At 35.6% G+C, this 23,355-nt stretch overlaps 2 protein-coding genes across 2 annotated transcripts; one reads left to right on the forward strand and one right to left on the reverse strand.

Moving 5' to 3' along the window:
* Positions 1-324: 324 nt before the first annotated feature.
* Positions 325-17,046, forward strand: LOC122009955. The gene is made up of 6 exons (XM_042566280.1): positions 325-940; positions 1,033-1,250; positions 14,836-15,064; positions 15,138-15,223; positions 15,350-15,438; positions 16,373-17,046. The coding sequence occupies exons 1-6, from the start codon at positions 578-580 to the stop codon at positions 16,636-16,638; spliced, it is 1,251 nt and encodes a 416-aa protein (XP_042422214.1). The 5' UTR covers positions 325-577; the 3' UTR covers positions 16,639-17,046.
* A 624-nt stretch (positions 17,047-17,670) lies between these two features.
* LOC122009957 (protein disulfide isomerase-like 2-2) lies at positions 17,671-22,768 on the reverse strand. The gene is made up of 11 exons (XM_042566281.1): positions 22,541-22,768; positions 21,930-22,014; positions 21,649-21,746; positions 21,492-21,547; positions 21,256-21,373; positions 21,127-21,154; positions 20,923-21,014; positions 19,966-20,122; positions 19,763-19,887; positions 18,138-18,237; positions 17,671-18,032 (listed from the first exon to the last, which is right to left on the reverse strand). Exons 1-11 carry the CDS (start codon positions 22,699-22,701, stop codon positions 17,964-17,966), a joined length of 1,089 nt encoding a protein of 362 aa, XP_042422215.1. The 5' UTR covers positions 22,702-22,768; the 3' UTR covers positions 17,671-17,963.
* Between the last annotated feature and the right edge of the window lie 587 nt (positions 22,769-23,355).

The raw sequence follows: 23,355 nt of genomic DNA on the forward strand, positions 1-23,355 counted from the left end.
TTGCAAATAATCCTTTTGGGATGTTATGATTTTTTTTTAAGCAAATGGAGTCCTAAAATCGTATTTATTAAACTTATCTGACCAAAAATTTTAAAAATATAAAATTAATTTTTATAAAAATTTGATATATATAGTTTACTAAACAAATAAAACATGCAGGTTACTATTTTGTTCCTTATATTATTAAATAGAAAAATGTACTCGTATATTCCACGGATAAAATAAATTTGTCGCACAGAGTCGATGCAAGCGGACGCGCGCATAGGAGATCTGCGGCTCGGCTGTGCAGTGTGGTTACAGTAGGCCAGTAGGAGGTGACGGGATCTCCAAGTTTGCCTAAGAAGTAAGAACCGAAGGGAGGCGGAGAACCATACTCGTCCTCACACTAAATCGCCCCATAGATCTCCTCTTGTCGCCGTTCCTCCACTGACCCCCCAGAACCCTAAAAATCAAGAACAAAAGCAGTTTCGATCGATCGCCATTGGCGTCCTCGCGAATCCTTTCGATTCCATAGATCCATACGGGGATCTAGACTGGTCCTAATCTGTCGAATTCGCACTTCCCGTCCTCCCCCGATATGGTCGCCTCCAGTAGCTCGTCGTCGGCCCGCTTCGGTAACGATCGCTTCTACAGCCCGCCGGCCCTCAGAAGGTTGAATGAACAGCAGCAGCAGTACCAAAAACTTCAGAATCAGCAGCAGCAACCACCGACGCCACGGCCGGCACGGTCTAAGCCACGGCCATCTCCACCTACGGTGCCGCCCCCCATAGAGCCCCGCGAGGTGGCTGCGAGCAGGGCCCAATCAGACGAGTCGTCGTCGGAGCCCTCGGTGCCTTCCTTGCCCTCGGCTCCCCAGCTGCCGCTGCCACCTACTGCTGGAAACCTCGACCGGTTTCTTGAGGCGATCAGACCAGTCGTGCACGCTCTATGCTTGTCTAAGGTCCGCTAAAATACGAGAAAGGAGTTGCCTTTCCTGTCTTCCGCTATTGTGTTAACGTTGTTGTGTGCATCTCACCATTTGAGTTGTGGCAGACAAGCGTGAGAGATTTGAGGAATGGAAGAACAGCGTTGCCTTATCATCCATACTTTTGCCTTGGAGATCTGTGGGAGAATTTCAAAGAATGGAGTGCTTATGGTGCCGGGGTGCCGCTGGAGCTGAACGGGACCGACTCTGTTGTGCAGTACTATGTGCCATATCTTTCAGCTGTTCAGCTATATGTGGGCGCCTCAAACTCGTCCGTGAGCTCAAGGTATACATGGATGATCGCTTGTTTTTAAGTGATTTTATATTAGCTCTCTCTTCTACAATTTTTTGAACTGTTCCAACTAGCGATGCTTGATTTCAATGCCAAGATACACGGATTTATGACATTGTATGTGTCAAACTGTTTCTTTGCGGTGTCTATCTTTTTTCTGAACATTGCTAAATGCAGCCACATTCTTTTGGACTAGCTCTGCAGGAGTTTAGAACTTAACCAACTTTCCAGAATTCTTTGTTTTATCCTATTATTATATTTTTTTTTGGTGAAAATAAAAGCATCGTGATAGTTTGAGATGGCGGTCCAGTACTCTGGTATAAGGTTAGGCTCAGAGTTTTCACTTTTAGGAGTCCATTTTACCATCTTTGTTATTTTACTTTAATCCTTTTTACCATCATTTTCAATTCTAAGTTAATATCTTCAATCCAAGTCAACTTTTAATATGAATCAGGATAATTCATTACGATATCATCATAAGCTTTGCAAGTAAAGGGGCAAGTAACAGCAACATGCAATATCAATAATATGGAGTATGAAACTTATCCAAAAAAAACAATATTGAGTATGAAAGGTCAAGCAAATTTAAAGACAGATATCAATGGAAGAGTAGGTCAGAATATCCATTTAATTTTTTAAAACAACATTTCCCATCTTAATCCCCATATGAGCCCACATGTGAACAGAAAGTAAAATCAATTATTTACCCTCCAATGATTTTATTATTTTAATTAATTTCGTTATTTGTAATATCATTTAATCCCCTTTTGAAAACAATTATACAAGTATATATATAATCTCATTTATTTGTTTATTCATGCACAATGATAAATGTATAAGAGTCGCACCTACTTTATATACAACAAAATCTTCGAGTGTCGGTAGATCACCGTACTCCACTCGAACTCATATCTACAATATAATACAATAATAACTCAAATACTCAAAATAATACTCTATAAAAATCATGACATAAAATCTAAACATTATCTACAACTCGAAGCTGATAGATCATTATTTTTGATCTTGCTATCTCGTACCACTTAGCATTCCTAAATGAGACCTCCATTACTATCTAATTATTTACTCATCCTACAACAAATCGATTAACATAAAGTATACCTTCTAAGGAGCTGAGACAGCTGCAGCTGTGTTAGTGACACCGAAAAGGGGTTGCATTGCTGCTATTGATAGTTATTGTCTGGATCTAGTGCTGGAAATGAGGAAAAGAAACGGTTGTTGACAATGTTGCTAAAACCCAAGAGAAAATGGAAGGATGGTGAAGAAACCTACTGAAACAATGAAAGAAAAGGAAGGAGAACCTTTTCCTTTTCGCCGGTGGCTTTGGCTAGCTCTGGCGAGTTCCGACGAGCTCCGGCGACTGCTGCCAAGAAACAGGGCAGCAACACTTGTTGGCGGGGAAAAGGGAGGGTGATTCTGTTGGAGCTATCAGAGAAGAAGAGATGCAGCAACAGGCTGCTCTTGCTTTTGCTCATTGATGGAGGAAAGGGAGGAGAAGAGCTACAGTTGTTTTTTTTGTTGCTGTCGGAGAAGAAGAGGAGGAGAAGAAGAGAAGCAATGGGGAGAAGAAGAAGGGAATAGGAAATAAGAGAGGAGGGATGGCAGTTGTATGACTGCTGTATGCGGCGAGGAAAAAGAGAAAAAAAAGACGAAAGAGAGTTTCCTCAAAAACACCCACATTTATTTTAAACTGACTGAACCGGTTTAAGCTTTAAACTTTGTTCGTCCATAACTTGGCCAAATCAACTTCAAATCAATCCCAGTTTGAACTAACGTAATCCTTATCTCCACGCCGATCCATTGGATTTAGTTCGAACTCAGCCTCCTCACTTTGTGTTTGACGATTTAGTTCATTTATTTCTTATTATTATTATATATTTTATTTAACAAAAATCAATATTTGACATTAATTGTCGCACTCACTGCCACCTATGACTAGGCAATGCATACCTGAAGATTTGTTCCTGCTAAGACTCTAAGAGCTTTGTCCAGCCCAGTAAGAGCAATCTTGGTCCACCATGACCCAACATGTGGAAGCACAAATACGCAACAGGCCCACAACACTGGTGTTGGCCATACATTGAGAGTCTGGCACATGTCCGGAGTAGGGAGGTCATATGAGACTTTGTCTTATTTCCCCTACACATACAAATACCAGTCTACCTAGCAATGTTTTCATGCATCAATGGCTCTCAACCTCCAAGTTTTAGATGATCTACCACATTGATGCATAGAGATTGTTGGTGTTGCGGAAGCGGTTCGGATCACTAGAGAGGAGGGGTGAATAGTGAAACCTGCAACTCAAATTTTGTTCTCCCTTGCTAACGACTTAGCAAGGGCACACACATTAATTAAACAAATAGCACGTAAAAGAAAAGGCTTGATGCTTTACTTGGTTTACAACCCATGGGTTGCCAATCCAAGAACTATACAAGTTTTTCCACTATCATCTCTTCAGAAATGTCTTGGAGGCAAAGAAGCCTTTTACAACGATTGAGCACAAGAGTAAATAAAATAGCTGAAACAGAAAGTGTTCGAATGTGTGTTGTGTTTGTTCTCAAAGCTTCAATCCTATTTATAGATTCTATCTCGATCTGACTTTTGTGTTGACGTGGCACATCCCAGTTGCTCAAAAGACTTCTGGTCGCTTGGAGCTTCCTGATGTGTATTCAAGCTTTATCTTGTTCAGCAACTGCCCAACAACGACCTTGGATGACTCAGCAGCCTCCCATCTAGTCGCTTGGAAGCTTCTCTGTCGCCTGGAAATTACTGACATGGCTGTTCTGATTCATTTCGACAACAGGTATAGATGACTCAGTGGTGGCTGCTTTCGGTAGCTTGGAATGCTTCCGGTTGCCTGGAACATAGTCAACCTTTATCTTGACCATTTGCTAATTTCACCGTCGTCGGTGACTGATTCTTTGGTCGCCCGGAATTGAAATCACCCATACCTTGCTCTGATCCCTTGGGCAAACTTCCTTCGACTTTTTATCCCTCAAATGCACTGAGCTCTTTCCCGTGTATCTTTGTTCCACCATAGTATTCTTTCATAGCTCCTCGTATCTCGGACGCATCAAGCCCGTCGGTTCCTTTACCGTGCAATTCTTCTGGTCGGCTTGCGTCTTTTGCCAAGGCTTTGCCACCTCCGATACTGCAAGTCATCAGATATATGCTTGTTCTCCTAAGTTCCTACACACTTAGATACACTTATTAGTAACACAACAAGGTCCAACTTAAACTTGTTTGACAACACATCAAAACACCACTCGGGGTTCTAACTTTCTCTCTCTTTTTTATGTTCATCAAGCTAAGTTTAAATTAGGGTAAAATAATCATAATGCAAATAATAATAAAAATAATAATAATTCTAACTCCTCTTGCTGTTATACCTAATTTCCATTTTCTCCCCCCTTTGACGACAACAAAAGGATGGGATTCGAGAAACTCAAAATTTCTACCCTTTTGAAAATTTGGTAAACATATTCAGAGTTAATATAAAAATTTGAAATTTTATCAAGTGGCAAACACAGTATTTCCTATCACAAAAAATTAATTTTCTAAAAATCCTATTTCATTAACTTTTTAATTTAAATAAACATGTTTTTCTAAAAATAAATTTTATAAAATTTTGAAACATCCAAAAATTATGAAATTTTGGCTAATGACAGAGCACATCATATGTTTCCAAAAAAATAATTTCTAAAAAATTTCAACAGAATTGTATAGAAATAAAATATTTATTTCTAATCATGCATATCGAGTCAATCATCCATTGAGTAATTTCTATTTCTATTTCTATGGCCGTCTTAAAAAAATCTAATAAGTCAAAATTAATTTTGGTACCAAAAATAGATTTGTGCTTACTGGATTTATCAAATATTTTTGAGAAATAATTTTTTTTGCACTTTTCTAATTTGGCCGCTAGAGTTTCTAAAATAATATGTTGGTCTTCCATACCCTAATCCTTGTCGGCTAAATTTTGTTCTTTGGTTATTTAACACCATATTTAGATTATTTGAACTAATAACAAATTTTTCTAATGCAAAGTTAAGAGTTTCTGCCTGTTCACTTAATTTTGCATTTTCATCCGATATTTTTCCAAATTCTTTCTTAGAGCATTTATTTTCTAATTCAAATTTAATCTTTTTCAGTTCCATGCATTTATTTTTAACCTTTCATAATGATCTAGAGAGCATTTTAATTGCGTCATACAATTGATCTGAGGGTAGATTACGTATATCACCGTGTCAGATTCATAGGTTGAGACTCCTACATTGTTGCTTTCTTTGCTTGATGATGAGCTTTCGGCATATTCTTCTTGATGAGTTGCCATCAGTGCAAAACTAACTATATGCTCAGTTTTTTGAATCCTCTGAAGATGAGGTGTCGCTCCATGTTACTTTTAGGATTCTTTCTTAGGGCTTCAACTTATCTTTCCTCTTTTTCTTGAGCTTGGAGTAGTTATCCTTAATGTGACCTTCATTGTCACAGTTGAAGCATCTGACCTTTCATTTCTGATTCTTTAGCAATTTGGTGGCTTGTCTCACAAAATTATTAGATTTAAAAAATCTTTTCATTTTCCTTATTAGCTATGCTTGTTCATCTCCATCCGTTGACGACTTCAAATCTGACTCACTCTGCTTCACTCTTAGTGCTGTGTTGTTGTTCATCTTTTCTATTTCTGTCAAACCTGCACATCTAGACTCATGCAATTCTATGGTCAAAAATAAATCTTCTAAACTATTTACCTCGATGTTCTTTGAAATATAGGAGTCAACCATTGACATCCACTCTTGAATCCATGGAAATGCATTTAGGACATACCTCAACATGCCCATATTTGATACTATTTCCGCAAGGTTGTTGAGGTTGGTGAGGATCTCCTTCATTTTGGCATGTAGTTGAGCCACCTTTTCCCCTTTTTCCAATCGGAGGTTGCTAAGTTGTCTTCTTAGTAGATCTCTCTTTGCTAACTTTGTTTTTGTTCTTGAGTCCATGGAAATGCATTTAGGGCATACCTCAACGTGTCCCTATTTGACACTATTTCCTTAAGGTTGGTGAGGCTAGTGAGGATCTCCTTCATTCTACATGTAGTTAAGCCATTTTTCTTACTTTTCCAATCAGAGGTGGCTAAGTTGGTTTCTAAGTAGATCTCTCTAGGAGTTTTCCCTAGACTTCTTTTGCCGAATTGTATTTACTAATTCTATTTAATTTTTGCATGGGTACTTAGTAAATGGTACCCGACCTTACCATTTATAGAATTGCAGTGAAGTCCTCTCATTGCTTCTTTGTCCAGTGATGCTCCTCTTGTTCTTCCCCTTGGGTATATCAAAATCATATTTAATTGATAACATTATATCGAAATCAGTTTGAAAGAATACCTCCATTTTGCGCTTCCAAAGCGCAAAGTCACTTTCGTATTTTGGCGGTTGAATGCTTGATCTGGTCATTCCTCCAGTTCTAGTTGCTTAATCGGCGATTAGGTCCTTCTCGGCAGTCCGGTTTTGATACCAATTGTTGGTGTTGTGGAAGTGGTTCGGATCACTAGAAGGGAGGGGTGAATAGCAAAACCTACAATTCAAATTTTGTGTTTTCTTGCTAATGACTTAGCAAGGACACACATTAATTAAACAAATAACACATAAAAGAAAGAGGCTCGATGCTTTACTTGATTTGCAACCCACAAATTGCTAGTCCAAGAACTATGCAAGTATGTCCACTATTTTCTTCTCTTCAGAAACGTTTCAGAGGCAGAGAAGTCTCTTACAGTGATTAAGCAGAAGAGTGAATAGAAGAACTAAAACAGAAAGTATTCGAATGTGTGGTGTTTGATTTTCAAGCTTTAGTCCTATTTATAGATTTCATCTCGATTTGACCGTTGTGCTGACATGGCATATTCCTGTTGCTCGGAAGACTTCCTGTTGCCCGGAGCTTGCTAATGTGGATTCAAGCTTTATCTTGGATCTGGATGACTTCACGGCTTCCAGTCGCTTAGAAGCTTCTTCGGGTCACTTGCAAACTACTGTTGTGGCGGTTTGGCAACGGGTCTGGATGACTCAATAGCAGAGGCTTCCGATCGCTTAGAAGCTTCTTTGGGTCACTTGCAAACTGCTGATGTGGCTGTTTGACAACGGGTCTAGATGACTCAACAGTGGAGGCTTCCGGTCACTTGGAATGCTTTCAGTCACTTGGAACATGACCAACCTTTATACTTGACTATTCACTAATCTTGCCTTCACCGGTCGCTTAGGTGATTCTTTGGTCACTCGAAATTGAGGTCACCCGTACTCTATTCCGGTCACTTGAGTCGATTTCCTTTCGGCTTTTCGTCCATCAGATGCATTGAGCTCTTCCAGATCACTCCTCGTGCGTCCTTGCTCCGCCGAAGGACTTATTCACAGATCCTTATACCTCATATGCATCAAGACCGTCAGTTCCTTTGTTGTGCCATCATCTTTTGGTAAGGCTTTGTTGTCTCCGATGCTTCTAAGCCATCAAATACCTGTGTGTTCTCCTAAGTCTCTAAGCAAGTACCTGTTTATTCTCTTAAGTCCCAACACACTTAGACACACATATAAACAACACAACACAACAAACCCTACTTAAACTTGTTTGACAACACATCAAAATGCCACATAGGTTCTAACAGAGACCAACTCCTAGTAAGACTTATTGGCTTGACAAAACACCATGTTCTTTACCCTTGCTGAATCTTACTTCTTTTGGCCTTCCCAACAGCAGGCTTTGGGCTCAGGTCATTAAGGGGGTCCAATTTACAATTTAAGCTGGCTCATGTATTATTAATAATGTCATATGTAGCATATAATAGGCATTCTTCTTAAGATTTTAGAACATCTAATCTCATATATTAAATGATTTTCCCCCACCATTTCGAATTTTTGATTCTTTGACTATACAATCCTAATCCCATACTGTTTTTAACAACTGTGATCAATATAATATGAAACATGTAACATATAGCATATAACAATGCATGCCAACCAATTTATACATATAAAAGAAGTTTTGCATATTGACCTACAATCCATGCAATATATTTATTTATTTGGATATGATCCTAATGTAGCCATTTGCGGAATAGATGTTTTTCCCACTACATAAACCTTTGTGGCCATCTAAGGTGTTTATGTGGTGGATTTTTTTAAATAGTATTCCTATGGCAGCAGTTTTTTACTTGAGCTCAGAAACACGTGTATTGAATTAGTTTGAGAATGTTTTTATTCTTCAGCTTCAACGTTTGAGATGTATCCCAATTTTCATTGCCTAAATGATAAAAAAACATGTCTGTATATGAGATCAGAATTTACCTGGAATTACTTATTTTGATCATTCACTGTTTTCTTCTGCTCAGTTTTTTCCATTTTAACTCTGTATTTGTGATGCCTTCTCTATACTATGTTAGATAGTTTGGTCAGATAATGTAAGGATTGCCCTGTTAGAAAAGAACTTTCTCAATGGCTAATTCTTTTACTTCCTGTTATATCATCCTTGTGATTTCTCACATAACTAGGGTTATTGTAAAGTTTGTTATTTGATGTTTTGAGGTTAAGCTATGATATTTGACTGTTAGTGCATGCTAATGCCGTACACAAATATCTGATCGTTCAATATAAAAATTCAGATTTTTGTAGCTCCTCAAATTCTTTTGCAATAAATACATTCTTTGAAGATTTCTTAACTATTTATCATTTATAGTTTTATACATTATTTTTTTTATAAAGTAATACAACATTGAGAAAAAACAAATCTCACAATCTATTTAGTACTACCTCAAAGATTAGTGGCCTTCAACTACAGAGTCACCTCTAAAAGTTTAGCTAGTTTAACTTGATTCCATTTGGCTGACTCCATTGGTTTCAAACCCATAAAGTCCATACTGGTGGTTATTGGACTGTTTTGGGTATCAATCCTAGGATTCATCTTGTCTGACCAGTTCAACCTGAATGGTATTATGATATGACAGAATAATTGGAATGGTTCGACCTACCCTGATCAATTAGCTTTGACTTGACTTGTCCTTGATGTTTCATGAATTTAGTGGTTAATCCAGTCCGGATTGGGTTTAGGTTCCTAGTCAAACTAGCATGTTGAACAGGCTTACAAAACAATGACAAAAACATCAACTTGCTGGAGGTTCAGCTCTACAATTCTAATTGTCAATTCTTTGTTTCCATCCTAAGAACACAGAAATAAAGGAAAAATGATAATTTGGAATAGATGTGATGAAAATTTCTGTCAAAGACAGTCTATTTATGCATATAAAGAACACATTACTTTCCTTGTTTACTAAGAGATTCTATACTCTTTTCATTTGCCTCATCAACACCATTCCATTTCTTACATAAGTAATCATATGGTTACACTTCTATTTTTATTTCCATAAAAATAGAATCAAACTTTTCCAAATTGTTATGATAAAAGGAAAATTAACTCAACTAAGGAAATCAAATGTTTGCCATAAGACTGACCTGCAAAGGTCGTATCATAGTTGTCAAAAGCGCAAGGCGAAAAAAAACGCTCAAGGGTGTTGGGGCTTAAAGCGCAAAGCGCAAGACGAAGCGTGGGCTTTATGGAAAAAAGCAAAAGGAATATTATATCTATTAAAAGTCTTTGAAAATGTCTTTGAAAATACAAATAATCATAAACAAAATATTCTTTGATGAAGTTGTAGATTATTCAAAAAACTTAAAATAACTCAAAAGTCTTTGAAAATGTGATAGATGAAATATCAAATATCAAAATAATCATCTTCATCTTCATTGTCCAAATCTATGTCATCAGCTTTATCGCTTGATTTGTATCCATCGGTATCTTCTTCTTCAGTTTCATCATCAAGGTTAATCTCTTCTTCATCTACAAGACTAGTTTGAGCTGAAAATTGCTTTCTTTTTGCTGAAGTAGATGATGATGCTCCTTTTGAAGAAGACGCATTTCAAGATCGAAAATCATATGCACTTTCACCAATCCCAAATGCTCGTGCTACATCACTCCAATGCAAATCTTCACCTTCATAGACAAAATCATTATCATTGTCTTTATCACTGTCATCCAATTTTCCCAACAATCATTCATTACTAGCATCTATCTCTGACAAACTAATAGGATCAATCTCATTTCGCATGTCATTTCTTCGCCTCAAAGCTCTATTATATTTGATATATACTAAATCATTCAATCGTTGTTGAGACAACCTATTTCTTTTCTTAGAATGTATCTACAAAAAAAATTAAAAAGTAAAAAAGTTAAGTTCATAATATAAATTTTAATATGTATTAAAAAAACTCCAACTTACATGTTAAAAAATACTCCAATTACGTGAAGAGCATGTGAGGTTTAAAATCTTCATTGCAAATATTTTTAATTCAGGCGTTGATGCACCATAAGAAAACCACCAATCAGCTTGAAATACAAAAACATATAAATTATAAGATTAACTTTATTACCATCCAATATTAATATTGCACAGTATATTATTTACAAATTTACTTGGTAATTTTGAAGCTCTTTGTCGGATAGCCATTGGCAAACCAAAATGTCCTACTTTCTTGTATTTTTCCAATTGATTCGTGATCTTATCTTGTAAATCCTCACCTTTCACCAATTTAGATATGCACTTGTACAAACCCTTTACTGCTGTATCATTTTCTATGTTGGGGTTTTGATTAAAAACACTCTGGATTCAAGAAATATCCGGCTGGGTGTAAAGTTTGATGGAGTTGAACGTTCCATCTTTTATCAATGAATTCAAAAATGCTACGATATTTCTCTTCATTATTGTTAAATGACGTAGCGATAACTTCTTTGGCCTTGTCCATGGACTCATAAATATAACCCATAGGAAACTTTTGTTCACCGTCTATCAGCCGCAATACTTTCACCAATGGGTCGTCCACTTTTAATGGGAAAATCATATTTTTCCAAAAAGATGGAATCAATATCACTTCTACTACATGTTTTCTTGCATTCTCTTTAGAAAATCGACTATTTGTTCACTTTTTAGATGTAAACATCTTTCTTAGATTTACTTGTACATGAAACCGCTTTAAAGTAAAAAAAGTGGTTACAAAATGTGCCTTTGCAATTCTTACCATGTCTCTATGTCCCATAAACTCTCTCATCATGCTCAATACTTGTGGTTTGTTATAAATATAACCATTCACCATTAACGTCCATTCATGCAATTTTCTGAGATGAAGAATTTTGAATATATCTTCAAGCAACAAATTTAAATAATGAGTTGCATAGGGAGTCCAGTACAAGTTTGGAAATCGGTTTTCCAAAAGACAACCTGAAAAAATAAATAAATTTAGTAAAAAAAAAATGATCCAATTATTAATTGAAATAAACAAAAATTTAAAATATTACCTGCACTGACATTGTAGGTTGCATTATCTGTTACAATCTGAATTACATTTTTTTCACCAATGCGATACACATTTAGAAAGTAACTCAAACATCTTGTCAGCTATGTGAAAATAACCTGAAGCATCAACTGATTCAACAAATGCACTTCCTTTGGGATCATTTACCAAAAAATTTATAAGTCCTACCCTTTTTATCCGTCCATCCATCTGCCATGATTGTACTCCCAAACTTAGCATGATCTTCTTTATGGGATTTGAGAAGCGAGTTTGTATTTGCCAATTCCTTCAAATACTTAACCCTGACTTCGTGATATGATGGAGGTTTCATCCCGTTCCAAATTGTCCAATAACTTCAATATAAGGCTTAAAAGAATCATATTTGACAGCATTAAAAGGAATTCCAGCATCATACATTCACTTGCAAATTTCTCAATTGCAATATCTCTTAATTTCTTTTTATTTTCATCATACTGTCCTTTATTTTTTTTGCACGACTTTGTTTGACAATTTCATCAATATCTTTCATAAAATAAAGATTAATAGGTTCTGTTTGTTTACACTTTTTACTTTCGACCATAGGATGGATGCTTGAATTGGATATTGATTGTTTCCCTTTCACTTTAGTTTGATGGCCATCTTCATGTTCTTCCAAATCTTCCAAATCATTAATATCATCAGAATGAGGAATTTCATCAATTTGATTCTTCAAATTACTCTTTTTTTTTTGCATGAACTCTCTAATTTCTTCTTTAACATGCTCGGGACGTTTCAGACAAGCTTTCACATTTCTATTGCTCCCAACTAAATGTAGCTTGTGTCGATAAATTCTACCATTTATTATTTTACTAAAAAAATACAATTGACAATATTTGAATTTTTAGGATCCGAACATGTTACATAATTCTAAGCAATATCCTTTCTAGTTGATGGAGTTAATGTATTTGACATGGTTAAGATCTTAAAATTAAGAATCAAGACCATTGAAATTAATAATAATTAATTAATAAAATAGGAAAAAAAATAGTTATAGAATATAAATATGATTTAATGAATTAATAAAATTTATTATTATTTTTATTTTAAGTATTTTTTTATATATTTAAATTTGATTTACTAATTAAAAAAATATATTTTTTATATATTTAAATCTAATTAATAAAATTTATCAGATTTTTTTTATTTTAAATATATTTTTGATGTATTTAAATTTTAAATCTAATTTCCTGATTTATTTGAATTAATAAAATTTATTAAAAAATATTTTAAATATATTTTTTATATATTAAATTTGATTTACTGATTTATATGTTTTAATAAAATTTATTAGATTTTTTAATTTAAAATAAATTTTTATATATTTAAATCTATTTAATAAAATTTATCAGATTTTTTATTTTAAATATATTTTTTATGTATTTAAAATTTAAATCTGATTTACTGATTTATTTGAATTAATAAAAAAAATTATTTTTAAATTTTAAATATATTTTTATATATTTAAATCTGATTTATATAAATTAATCAGAAATTTTTTTATATTTAAAATATATTTTTTATAAATTTTAAATCTGATTTATATTAGTTTATAATATTTATTAGAATTTTTTTATTTAAAATATATTTTTATATATTTTATTTGGATAATTTAATTAAGTTTTATAAACACCTATTTGAAATACCCCATTTAAGTTAGGAATTGTAAGATTTATTAAATCTTTTAAAAAAAATATGCAATAAACGGTGATCGTGACTTCCGGCGGCACCGGAGGTGTCGCGAGACACTTCTGGCGCCTTCGGAGATGTCCCGCGACGCTTCCGGCGGCCCTAGAGGCATCCCGTGGCGTCAGAAGCATCCCGTGATGCTTCCCGAGCCATCGGAAGCATCACGGGATACTCGAAGAGGCGATTGAAGAAGCATGGGCGGCGAAAGGAAGACAAAGAGGCAGCGGGTTTGAAGTAGATGAAAATAAAGAGGTTTAGGGCTTTAAACTTGTATATATAAAAAAAAACGAACAGAAGAGGAAAGTTTTGCGCTTCGCTTTTGCGTGAGGTGCAGCAAAGCGCATGCTTCTTGGACCTCTTGCGCTTCCAAGTTCTTAGAAGCGGGAAGCTTGCGCCTTGCGCTTAAGCGAGCGCTTTTGACAACTATGGGTGGTATGCCAACAATGCATCTTAAACTAGAAGAAGATATGTAAATTTTTTTCTGGATAATATTGAATATTATATATGGGCGTATGTATATGTTTGTACACATTTATGTATCTATATATGTACAAGTTCAGCGTACTGCATAATATAGATATTTAGATTTGTATAATATGAGTTTTCACTTCATACTCTACAAATTTGCAATTTACAACAAAATGACCTTTGAATTTGTATAGACACTTGGAATTTATTAAACTTATGAATATCTTTATGTATCATGGTTAACGTTTGCTATCTTTCTGAGTTCATTAATGCACTATTACACGTCTGTGTTCTACCTTGCCCTACAAGGGCTTTGCTTTACAAAATTCCTTATTGAGTGTGCGTGGATGTACAGTTTTGCAGTTCTAGTGATGGATAATTCTTTAGTGTAGTTTTGATTTTGAATTTTTTTCCCTACAATCTGGGTTGTTTAAAAGCATCTAGTTACATTGTTTACTTTGAGTACATGACAACTGAAGGATATCTATTGCGGCATTTTAAGTATAAAAGGCTAATGGAGGTGGATTTTTCAAGCATTAGTCAAAACAAGTTGTAAGAAGATACATATATTTGCTATTTGTCTAACTTAAGGTTGGTGAGAACAAAAATATTACCACTAGTAGCATAATACAATAGGATTCTTGCTCTACTAGGTTTGCTAGTTGTTATATATGAAATCTAATTGTAGTGTTATGGGTAAGTTATTGCGTTGCAAGGATGAATAGTTGCAAAATGCATCAGTATTACTTTGAGTCCATGATACTTCCATAAGACAACATGCAATTATTGATTGATGGTTGGCTCTGTTTGGGAATATTAATGGTATTGGGACTCATCTCCCCTTGGCGCCTATGGGGTGCTGCCTTTGCTTCCTGTATCTTATCATTTGGGCTATTGGTGTTAGTAAGGAATGTTTGAATCCTAACAACCATCATAACTAAATATGAAATATTTACTTAAATAACTCTATTGTTTGTTTTAAGGCAAGATGATGACGAAAGTGATGGAGATCATTGCCTGGATGCTAGCAGCAATGGCAGTTGTTCAAGTGTAGACCAGTTACAACAAAGATTTGCATCTTTGGAAACTACCAATCACAATGCACAAGGAAGCTCTACTGGCGATGATGCCAATGCTTGCACTCCAGTGACTCCTGTATTTCAGTACCTAGAGAGAGACCCACCACATGGAAGAGAACCTCTTGCTAACAAGGCAAGGCTGGTCTTGAATATACTAACTATTTTCTCATAAATTTGTCTCTTACACCTACGTGTATCTGTTGCAGATATCAGCTCTTGCAAGTAAATTTCCAAGACTTAAGACATACAGAAGTTGTGATCTACACCCATCAAGTTGGATGTCTGTCGCGTGGTATGTTTCTTCAGCATTACCTCTTGATATATTCTTCATGTACCAATTGGTTTAGATTGCATATGCTTGGATATTCCTTTCTGTTCTCTTATTGGATCACTCGTGATATGATTTTTTGTACTGCAGGTATCCAATATACAGAATACCTACAGGCCCAACATTAAAGGATTTGGATGCATGTTTTTTGACATTCCATCGTTTGGCAACTCCTAAATGTAAGTAGCTATTACCTGATCATACATGCACCTATGGTCTGTAATTTTATTATCATATTGCCGTGATTAATGATATTAGCATACTGAACAATCCACGGTAGAGCATCCATACCAGCTTCCCTATTCAAAATGCATAATTTAGGGTAAAAAAGTTACTTTATTAAATTTGGATATCCACTTTTCAATACATCATATATCAGCTTCCTTATTTCTTCTCTCTCCTCTATAATGTTTAGGGAATGGATTCCATTCCTTAAATTTAGAGAAGTACAGTTCATAAATGCATAATTTAGGGAATGGATAGGGTAACTTATGCAAAGATTTTTTAGTTATCCTATCCAAAATTTAAAGTAAAATTTTTGAATAGGGTATCTGATGTGGATGCTCTAAGCTCATATCCTTAGTCACATCTCTAAATGTTGCAACTAAATTTAGCTTTGCTCCTAGAAGAAGTGATTGCATATCTCTTCACTTCTATGCAGTGCGCAATAATTTGTAGAGAAATTTTGTATGTTCTCTTGAGGAAGAACTAATTTCGTTAAACGTGCCTACAACTACCTGTTATCAACGTATTGCATTTACTTCATCTACCTTTTACTTGTAACTGCAAATAGCATTTCACCACGATGAGGAATGTCAATTTTGACCAAGTTTAGTATCTCATCCCAGTGAGAACTCAAAAAGTGCAAGCATTCAATTCTGAAATGATTTTTTAACTGAACTTTCTGCAATTTTTTATGCCCGATAATTATTGAACGATCATAAGCAAAACCAAGGTTTATAATATGATTAAGTTCCTTAGACAGCTAAAATCCAATTTAAGGATTTACTTTTTCTGCGTCCATGCAAATATAATAGGGTTCTATTAGAAAATCAAAAGAACAAAGTTTACTAACGCTCGGCTATCTAATGTCCTTTTGCTTTCTCTCCACAGATGGAACCAGCCCAATGTGTGCAGATGCTGGAGCTCGATCTGCTAGAACTGCCAAGAAATCAGACAAGCCTTTGAAGCTAACTCTGCCCGTCTTTGGGCTTGCTTCATACAAGTTATGGGGATCCCTTTGGATGTCTGATGAACAGCACGAGCAACAGCAAGTAAGTGCACTGCTTCAGGCTGCAGATGACTGGCTTCGCCGTCGTCAAGTAGAACATCCAGACTACAGCTTTTTCATATCCCGTTATGGCGCATCCAGAAGGTGATATTTGGAGACACCGGGATGCCCCTTAGCATTAATGATGTATCTATCAAATCTTTGGTGTTGAATTCCCTTGGGACAGTTTTAGCGCCATACACTGTTTTCGACAGATATACACATGATGCGCTATAGCTTTCACTGTACCAAGAGCTCGACAGATATACACACATGATGCGGTATAGCTTTCACTGTACCAAGAGCTGTATGTTTTCACGAAGAGAGCTTGCATAATAAAATCTACATATTAAGAGCAAATGGAGGAACAAGATGTGAAGAAGCAGATGTGATTTCCAGTGACGGTAATGGCTTGATTTCCCCCATTATAATTTCATTGCTTATTGAAAATCCTCAGTGTTCTTCTGACATGGCTCTATTGTATGAGTATTAGAGAAATGTGAAATTAATTCCTTTATCGTATTCACTTTTTTTTTTTTTGTAAATTTCTGGTTAACTCCTAAATTAGTCAAAAGGAGTAAATTTTTCCCTTTTTATTGTTTTGAAAGCTTTAAATAATTTAATTTTGTAGTTAAATGCTAAATGGTTAACCAGGTCGGATGTATTTGCTCTTAATTATATATTTAAACATATCATATTTATTCTATTGCTTTTCCGATTCTGTTATTTAAACAAATTTCACTCATTGCATCAGATTTTTATTTTTATTTTTTCAATTCTAGCACAATCGATGGGTACACTAGAATTTTATTTATCTATTCTTCTAATACTCAAAAAGTAAATTGAATTAGATTTATCAGGAAATTACCTTTAAATCTCCATGTAAACATAAACATTATCATTACAAAACTTAGTAGTTATTTTAAAATTTAAACTTAAATATAACTTTCATCCTTAAATAAAAATGATTATCAATACATCTAAAATCATCAACAACAAAAATAATGCCTTCGACTTTCAATTGATGACTGAATTCTAGCATAATCAACTCTAATTGTAGTCATTACGCTGCCTAAATCAAAGGATAATAAAGAAAACTCTAATTTCCGTGTTAATAATTTTTTACTTCATGCTTTCATGGTTTTTCTTGTGAGATCATTTTATTCTCTCTGTGAGATTTGTTTATTGTTGTGCTACATCACGCTTAATCATACATTAATTGACTTAAAAAAAACAAGTTTCCAATTAAATATTTAAAGCAAAGTCCTGAAAAATAAACAAGATCCAGTCTAGAGTGAAACAAAAATTAATTGGAATCTCTAACTTGAAAGGCTAATAAATCTCCAGCTGTAAGTATTGTCTCAGTAACTCCACTCCAATAATGTCTGACGGCAAAATCTTGGTGCAAAGGGAGTCATTATGGATGACAACAGCTCAAGCAGCAAAGGTAGAGAGAATGTTCTTCTTGATGATGAACTCATCCGCCTTGACCGTGTTAATCGGCTGATATAATGTAAGAATAAGCCGCAATTAGGTTTCCAAATCAGAAGATTAAAACAATTTATCCTCTACATCAGCGGATCAAGCAAAAAGAAGCATTGTACTCACCTTCTCTAAGATGCGTTGCAAACGCTCAATTTCTTTCTTGGCGTAGTCTGTGCCTTTTATGAAGGAGCTTTTAGCAACCTTTAGGTAGGTCTTGCCGTACCTGAAGTTTCACAAGCCAAAGGATCAACAGAACTTAAATCCAAGAAGGTAGGATTTCGGTAGCCGAATGATCAAATGTGTACAAGCAGAAAATCTAAATCTGGAATGTTCATGGATGTTATTGTTTAGTAGGTCTGTGTTATTTGCCTTCATCATTATTCATCTGTGTTTCTTTTGGATGGTGACAAAGGAGTGAAAATGGTGCAAAATAAACGATCTGAGTGGGGAAATTGGGATCAGCACAGTCATATGTAGTGTTAACAAGGAATGAAAACCAAACAGCAGAGAAGGTTCATCTCTTCCTCAAACAATTAACTATCTGTAATAACACAGAAACTTCAACTCGGTGTATACTGTACACAATCTTGAGACCTTGACATGGCAAATGGATCTCATGAGTTGTATCAATGTATGAAAAGCTAAGAATGCAGCCAATCAATTCCAAAAGATTGTGGCACATAACATAAGCCACCAGAACTGATGATGGTTGACTAACAATCAGGATGGATTATTGTGGCGCGTGGTAGGCCATGGGCTCTATCAGAGTTTAGCCGTTTAGGGAAACGGATAAGAGTCATGCACTTGTAAAATAAAGTCGCATGTGAGTTTTAAAGATGCAAGAGCATAACAAAAAAACAGTTTCTCCCTGCTGTTTTCCTTAGACCCTTCTGTACCCTCTCTGAACCCTATTGCACCCACGACACCACCTGCACTTGCCAACACCCTCTTTAGCACCAACACTTCTTCAATTGACCTCCTTTCCATTGGATTTGAGCCTTGATTCTCTACTATAGCTGCCACCTTTCTGGAATTTGCAAATCCAGCTCTCTTCATGGGCATCAACAATACAACTGTCAAGGGCCATCAAAACCCTTATGTACCCATCCTGAACCCTTCTGCACCGGCGACACCGCCTGCACTTGCCAACACCCCCTTAGCACCAACACCTCTTCAATTGACCTCATTTTCTTTGGATTTTCAGCCTTGACCCTCTACTATAGCTGCCACCTTTCTGGAATTTGTAATTCCAGCTCTCTTCACTGGAATCCTTCAAGACCTCTGTACTTGGGTTGGATACCAGGATTTTAAAGTCGAGTTAAGAATAGGCACCACATAATGGACACAACGTTCTCATGTTTTGCCCAAGTTCTGGATGCTCCAAGGAAAAAATGGAGGTTTGAGGGCTAAAAAGGAGCGTCAAGGGTCAAAAACTACACAGTAAACAGTGTCTAACTGGTGTAGTTTTTTTAAAAAAAATACACAACATAAACTAAAAAATATCAACTATAACATCCCAGGATCACTCCTAATCATTGTTCGACCTTATCAAGTATAAATGTACAATGCATTATGTTATATATATCATCTAAGGGGAGAGAAATTCTTAAATATGAGAGAGAATACCAAAACAAAGTAACATATGCTGTAATAAAAGAAATGCATTGAAGAAAACCAGCTGACAACACATTCATAAACATATTCGGTAGTAGTGAGTGCAATAGCTAAAGACTTAAAAAATGCCTTACCTTGCAGATGAACCGGTTAGCTTTGCAACTTCCTCTTCCATCCTAGAGAGAATTGCCTTTTGCTCTTCATTGGAAGCACTCACGAACTCCTTCACTAAAGCATCTAAGCTTGCCACAATACCAGCCTGCATTAGTCAAACCAATCTTCAAATACGGCTGAAGAACAAAGTTTGTCAATATGATCCTTCACATCTATCACTCACCTGGAAAGTAAGTTGACCATTCGCATCACGGCTAGTGCCACATTTCTCATTAATAAATTTAACAAAATCATCCAACTCCCGTTCAGCCTCATAATCTTCACCAGCTTTGTTTTCCTTGGGAAAAAACTTCAAGGTAGGATAACCACCAACTCCATACCTGAAACGCAGAAGGCATCCCACTTAACAAACTAATTTCAGAATGAAAAAGTTGAAAATTCTGGTCCTCCCACATAGGAAATGACTAAATAGTCTTTAGTATAGTGAATTTTTAGATGAAATCATTCATATCAAACCAAATTATTGCTAACACCCTATCATAGTAAGGATGATATACCAAAAAAAAAATTGACTGAAGAGGACTTCATCATGATAATTTGAGAAATAATAATGATTAAGCACAAAATATAGCAGGTCATAATGCACATTTTCACACAATTTTCATGTCAGATGTTGGATAAGGTTGGAAGCATTTTAGGATCACACTTCTTCTCAAACATCAACGAATTCAAGTATTAAATTTGTAGAAAACAAGAATTGTGAGTGAATCTGATCCTCCTCTCAATCAGATGTTGATTCTGCATGTAAGGTATCAACTGGCATCACAATACCACAATTCCCCAAATGTAAATCTAGTACATAGGTGATTAGAAATACAAAACTCTTAGTTCGACAACTTTTTATCAAAATGTAAGTTTCAAAATACATATAATTCAATAACTGATGCCTACTTTCAACTTACTCTAAATTAACATCATATAATATTTCTCCAAGATCTAAATAGGTAGCAGAACTAATGAAGCATTCAAGGTACACAATTGACTGAATCCACATCAATGAATAAATCAACTTTCAACCTCAATTTGTTAGCTACTAGAATAAAGAACCAGATTCTAGATTGTGATCGTGCATGAAACTTAACAGTGTACACCAAATGAAAATTGCATATTCAAGACTTACTTTTCTGCTAAATCCTTGTATTTATCAGCATCCAAGTTAGCAATGACAACATCATCTTCCAATTTGTATGCATTGGCTAACTTCTCATATATCTGCAACAAAAAAAAAATCAGGTTAGATCTAGTAGTCTCATAATTAAAAACATGGCAAATATGACCTTAGGCTAATCTAGGGCTTAAGCACTGTCTCAACAAAAATACTCACAGGAGCAAGATGCTTGCAGTGGCCACACCTGTTTGAAGATTAAGAAACTTAGTCATCTACAGTGGATAAGGAAAAGTATCTAATGCTACAAATGGAGAGAAAAAAAGGAACCTCAGCAAATACACTAACCATGGTGCATAGAATTCAACAAGAACATCCTTATTTACATCAAGAACAATCTGGTCAAATGTCTCTGGAGTCAATACTACTACATTAGAAGGGATAGTTGCTAGTTTCACATTTGTTCCTACAACAAAAAGCCCACAAATAAAAGGTAAAAAATTAATTCAGGTGAAAGAATAATATTTGACCATATCTGAAATTGTCATTTCAAGAATTTTTAGTAAATATAATTTGCATTGTACCCCCTTCAGTATTCACAAACTCAGTAAGTGCTTCTGCAGTTCGTGGACCTTCATATCTGCATGATTGTTCATATTTATTATGCATGTTCTGCGAAAGATTAAAGAAAAACATAAAACCAAAATGATGTATATAATTCCAGGACAGGATCATACACACTTTTTTGGTTCCAAGGACCCTTTAGGAAACCACTGAATTGTTGGGTATCCTGACACTCCATACTTGCTGCATATGCTCTTATGTTCGTCACAGTCCACCTAAATATAACAACAAAAAAGGTAAATTAAGCCCAATCACTACATGGCAGTATAGCACACTATGTAATGTGCGACATTTAGACTCAAAATGATCAGAAAAGATAAAACCAAAAAAGGAATCTGAGCATGTCATGTTCAGCAAAAGAGATGATGGTTCTTGGCCTGATTTAGAACGATGCTAACCTTCCCTATCAAAACAGATTTAGCCTTTTTAAAGCTCGATCCAAGCTTTTCATATTCAGGGGCAAGCTTCTTGCAGTGTCCACACCTGCGACAAAATAGTATTAGAAGGGCTAAAATTATGCAATTAAAATACACACACACGGAGATCCTTTGCTTTAAACTAGATACTTAATGGAGTCTACATTCATCTTCTATAGTCTTGGCAAACAATCAGTTATAAGAATCGACCATATACAGTGCATTTCAAGTGTATCTTCTAAAGAGAAATACAAGTCGCGGTTTCAATTTCCACACAAGAAGAAACAATGGTGAAGAGCAAATAAGAATTTCGACATCAAGGGCACAGAAGTACGTTTCGATTTCCGAACAATAAGCTAAGATAAATATGAGACAGTTTCATGTTCTATCTTTCTCCGTTCGAATTTTTCCATCAAACGCGAACTCAGCGTCCCCAAATCCATCACGAAAACTACAAGAACCACTGAAAATCAACAACCGCAAACCAGACTATTTAGACCATCAAGGATCTGACAGAAAGATTCTTCCGGGTGAAGGTTGCAAAAAACTTCGGCAGATCATCCAGTTAAAAAAGAAAAAAAAAAAGGGAATACCATGGAGCGTAGAACTCGACAAGGGCGGCACGATCCTGGCCGACCTCCTTCTCAAAATTGGCCTCGGTGAGGACGACCACGTCGCCGTCGGCGAAGGCGTAGGCGAAGAGCAAAGCTAGATTTACGGCTCCAAGAGCAAACCAAATCTGAGATCGCCCCATTCTTCTTCTTCTTCCTTCTCCCTCGTCCCCCGATCGAAGTAATAGTAGAGATTGCTCGATGCACGATGGCGGCGATTGCTTTATAGACATTTGTGCAAATCTAAATGTTGACTGTGAGTAGATTCAAAGGTGGAGATTGTTCGATACACCTCATCGAGGGCAAATTGACCGTCCGATCAGGTTTGATACTGCTGTCAGGATTTTTACTTTGGCTATTATTTTCAATAATTTTCATCCTCTATCGCAACAACTCAATTTGTCAAGTTACATTTATTTTATTTAATTTATTTATTTATTTTATGTCGGTCTGATATTTAACCAAGAAAATAAATAAAATTAAACAATAAAAACTAAATCGTGAAAAATAATGAAATAGTAATGTAATGTTTCAAAGTCGTGAGCAGTTATGTTGAAAACAATGAAATAATATGTTGGATGAGGAATAATAGAGGGTTAGATCACAACTTAGAAATAAAGATTTGCCTTAGTTTAATTATCAAGAAAAAGTTAGAGTTGGAGTGTGGCAGGCAAGCTCACATGATCGACCTATGAGCCTACCAACATTGCTGCCCATGACAAGGGGCGAATAACTTTGGGTGCGCAAAGAAGGGATTAAACACTAAAATAAATTTTTTTAAAAAATAAAGAAGTTGT

Source organism: Zingiber officinale, chromosome 8A (genome assembly GCF_018446385.1).
Source record: "Zingiber officinale cultivar Zhangliang chromosome 8A, Zo_v1.1, whole genome shotgun sequence".
NCBI classification, from domain to species: Eukaryota; Viridiplantae; Streptophyta; class Magnoliopsida; order Zingiberales; family Zingiberaceae; genus Zingiber; species Zingiber officinale.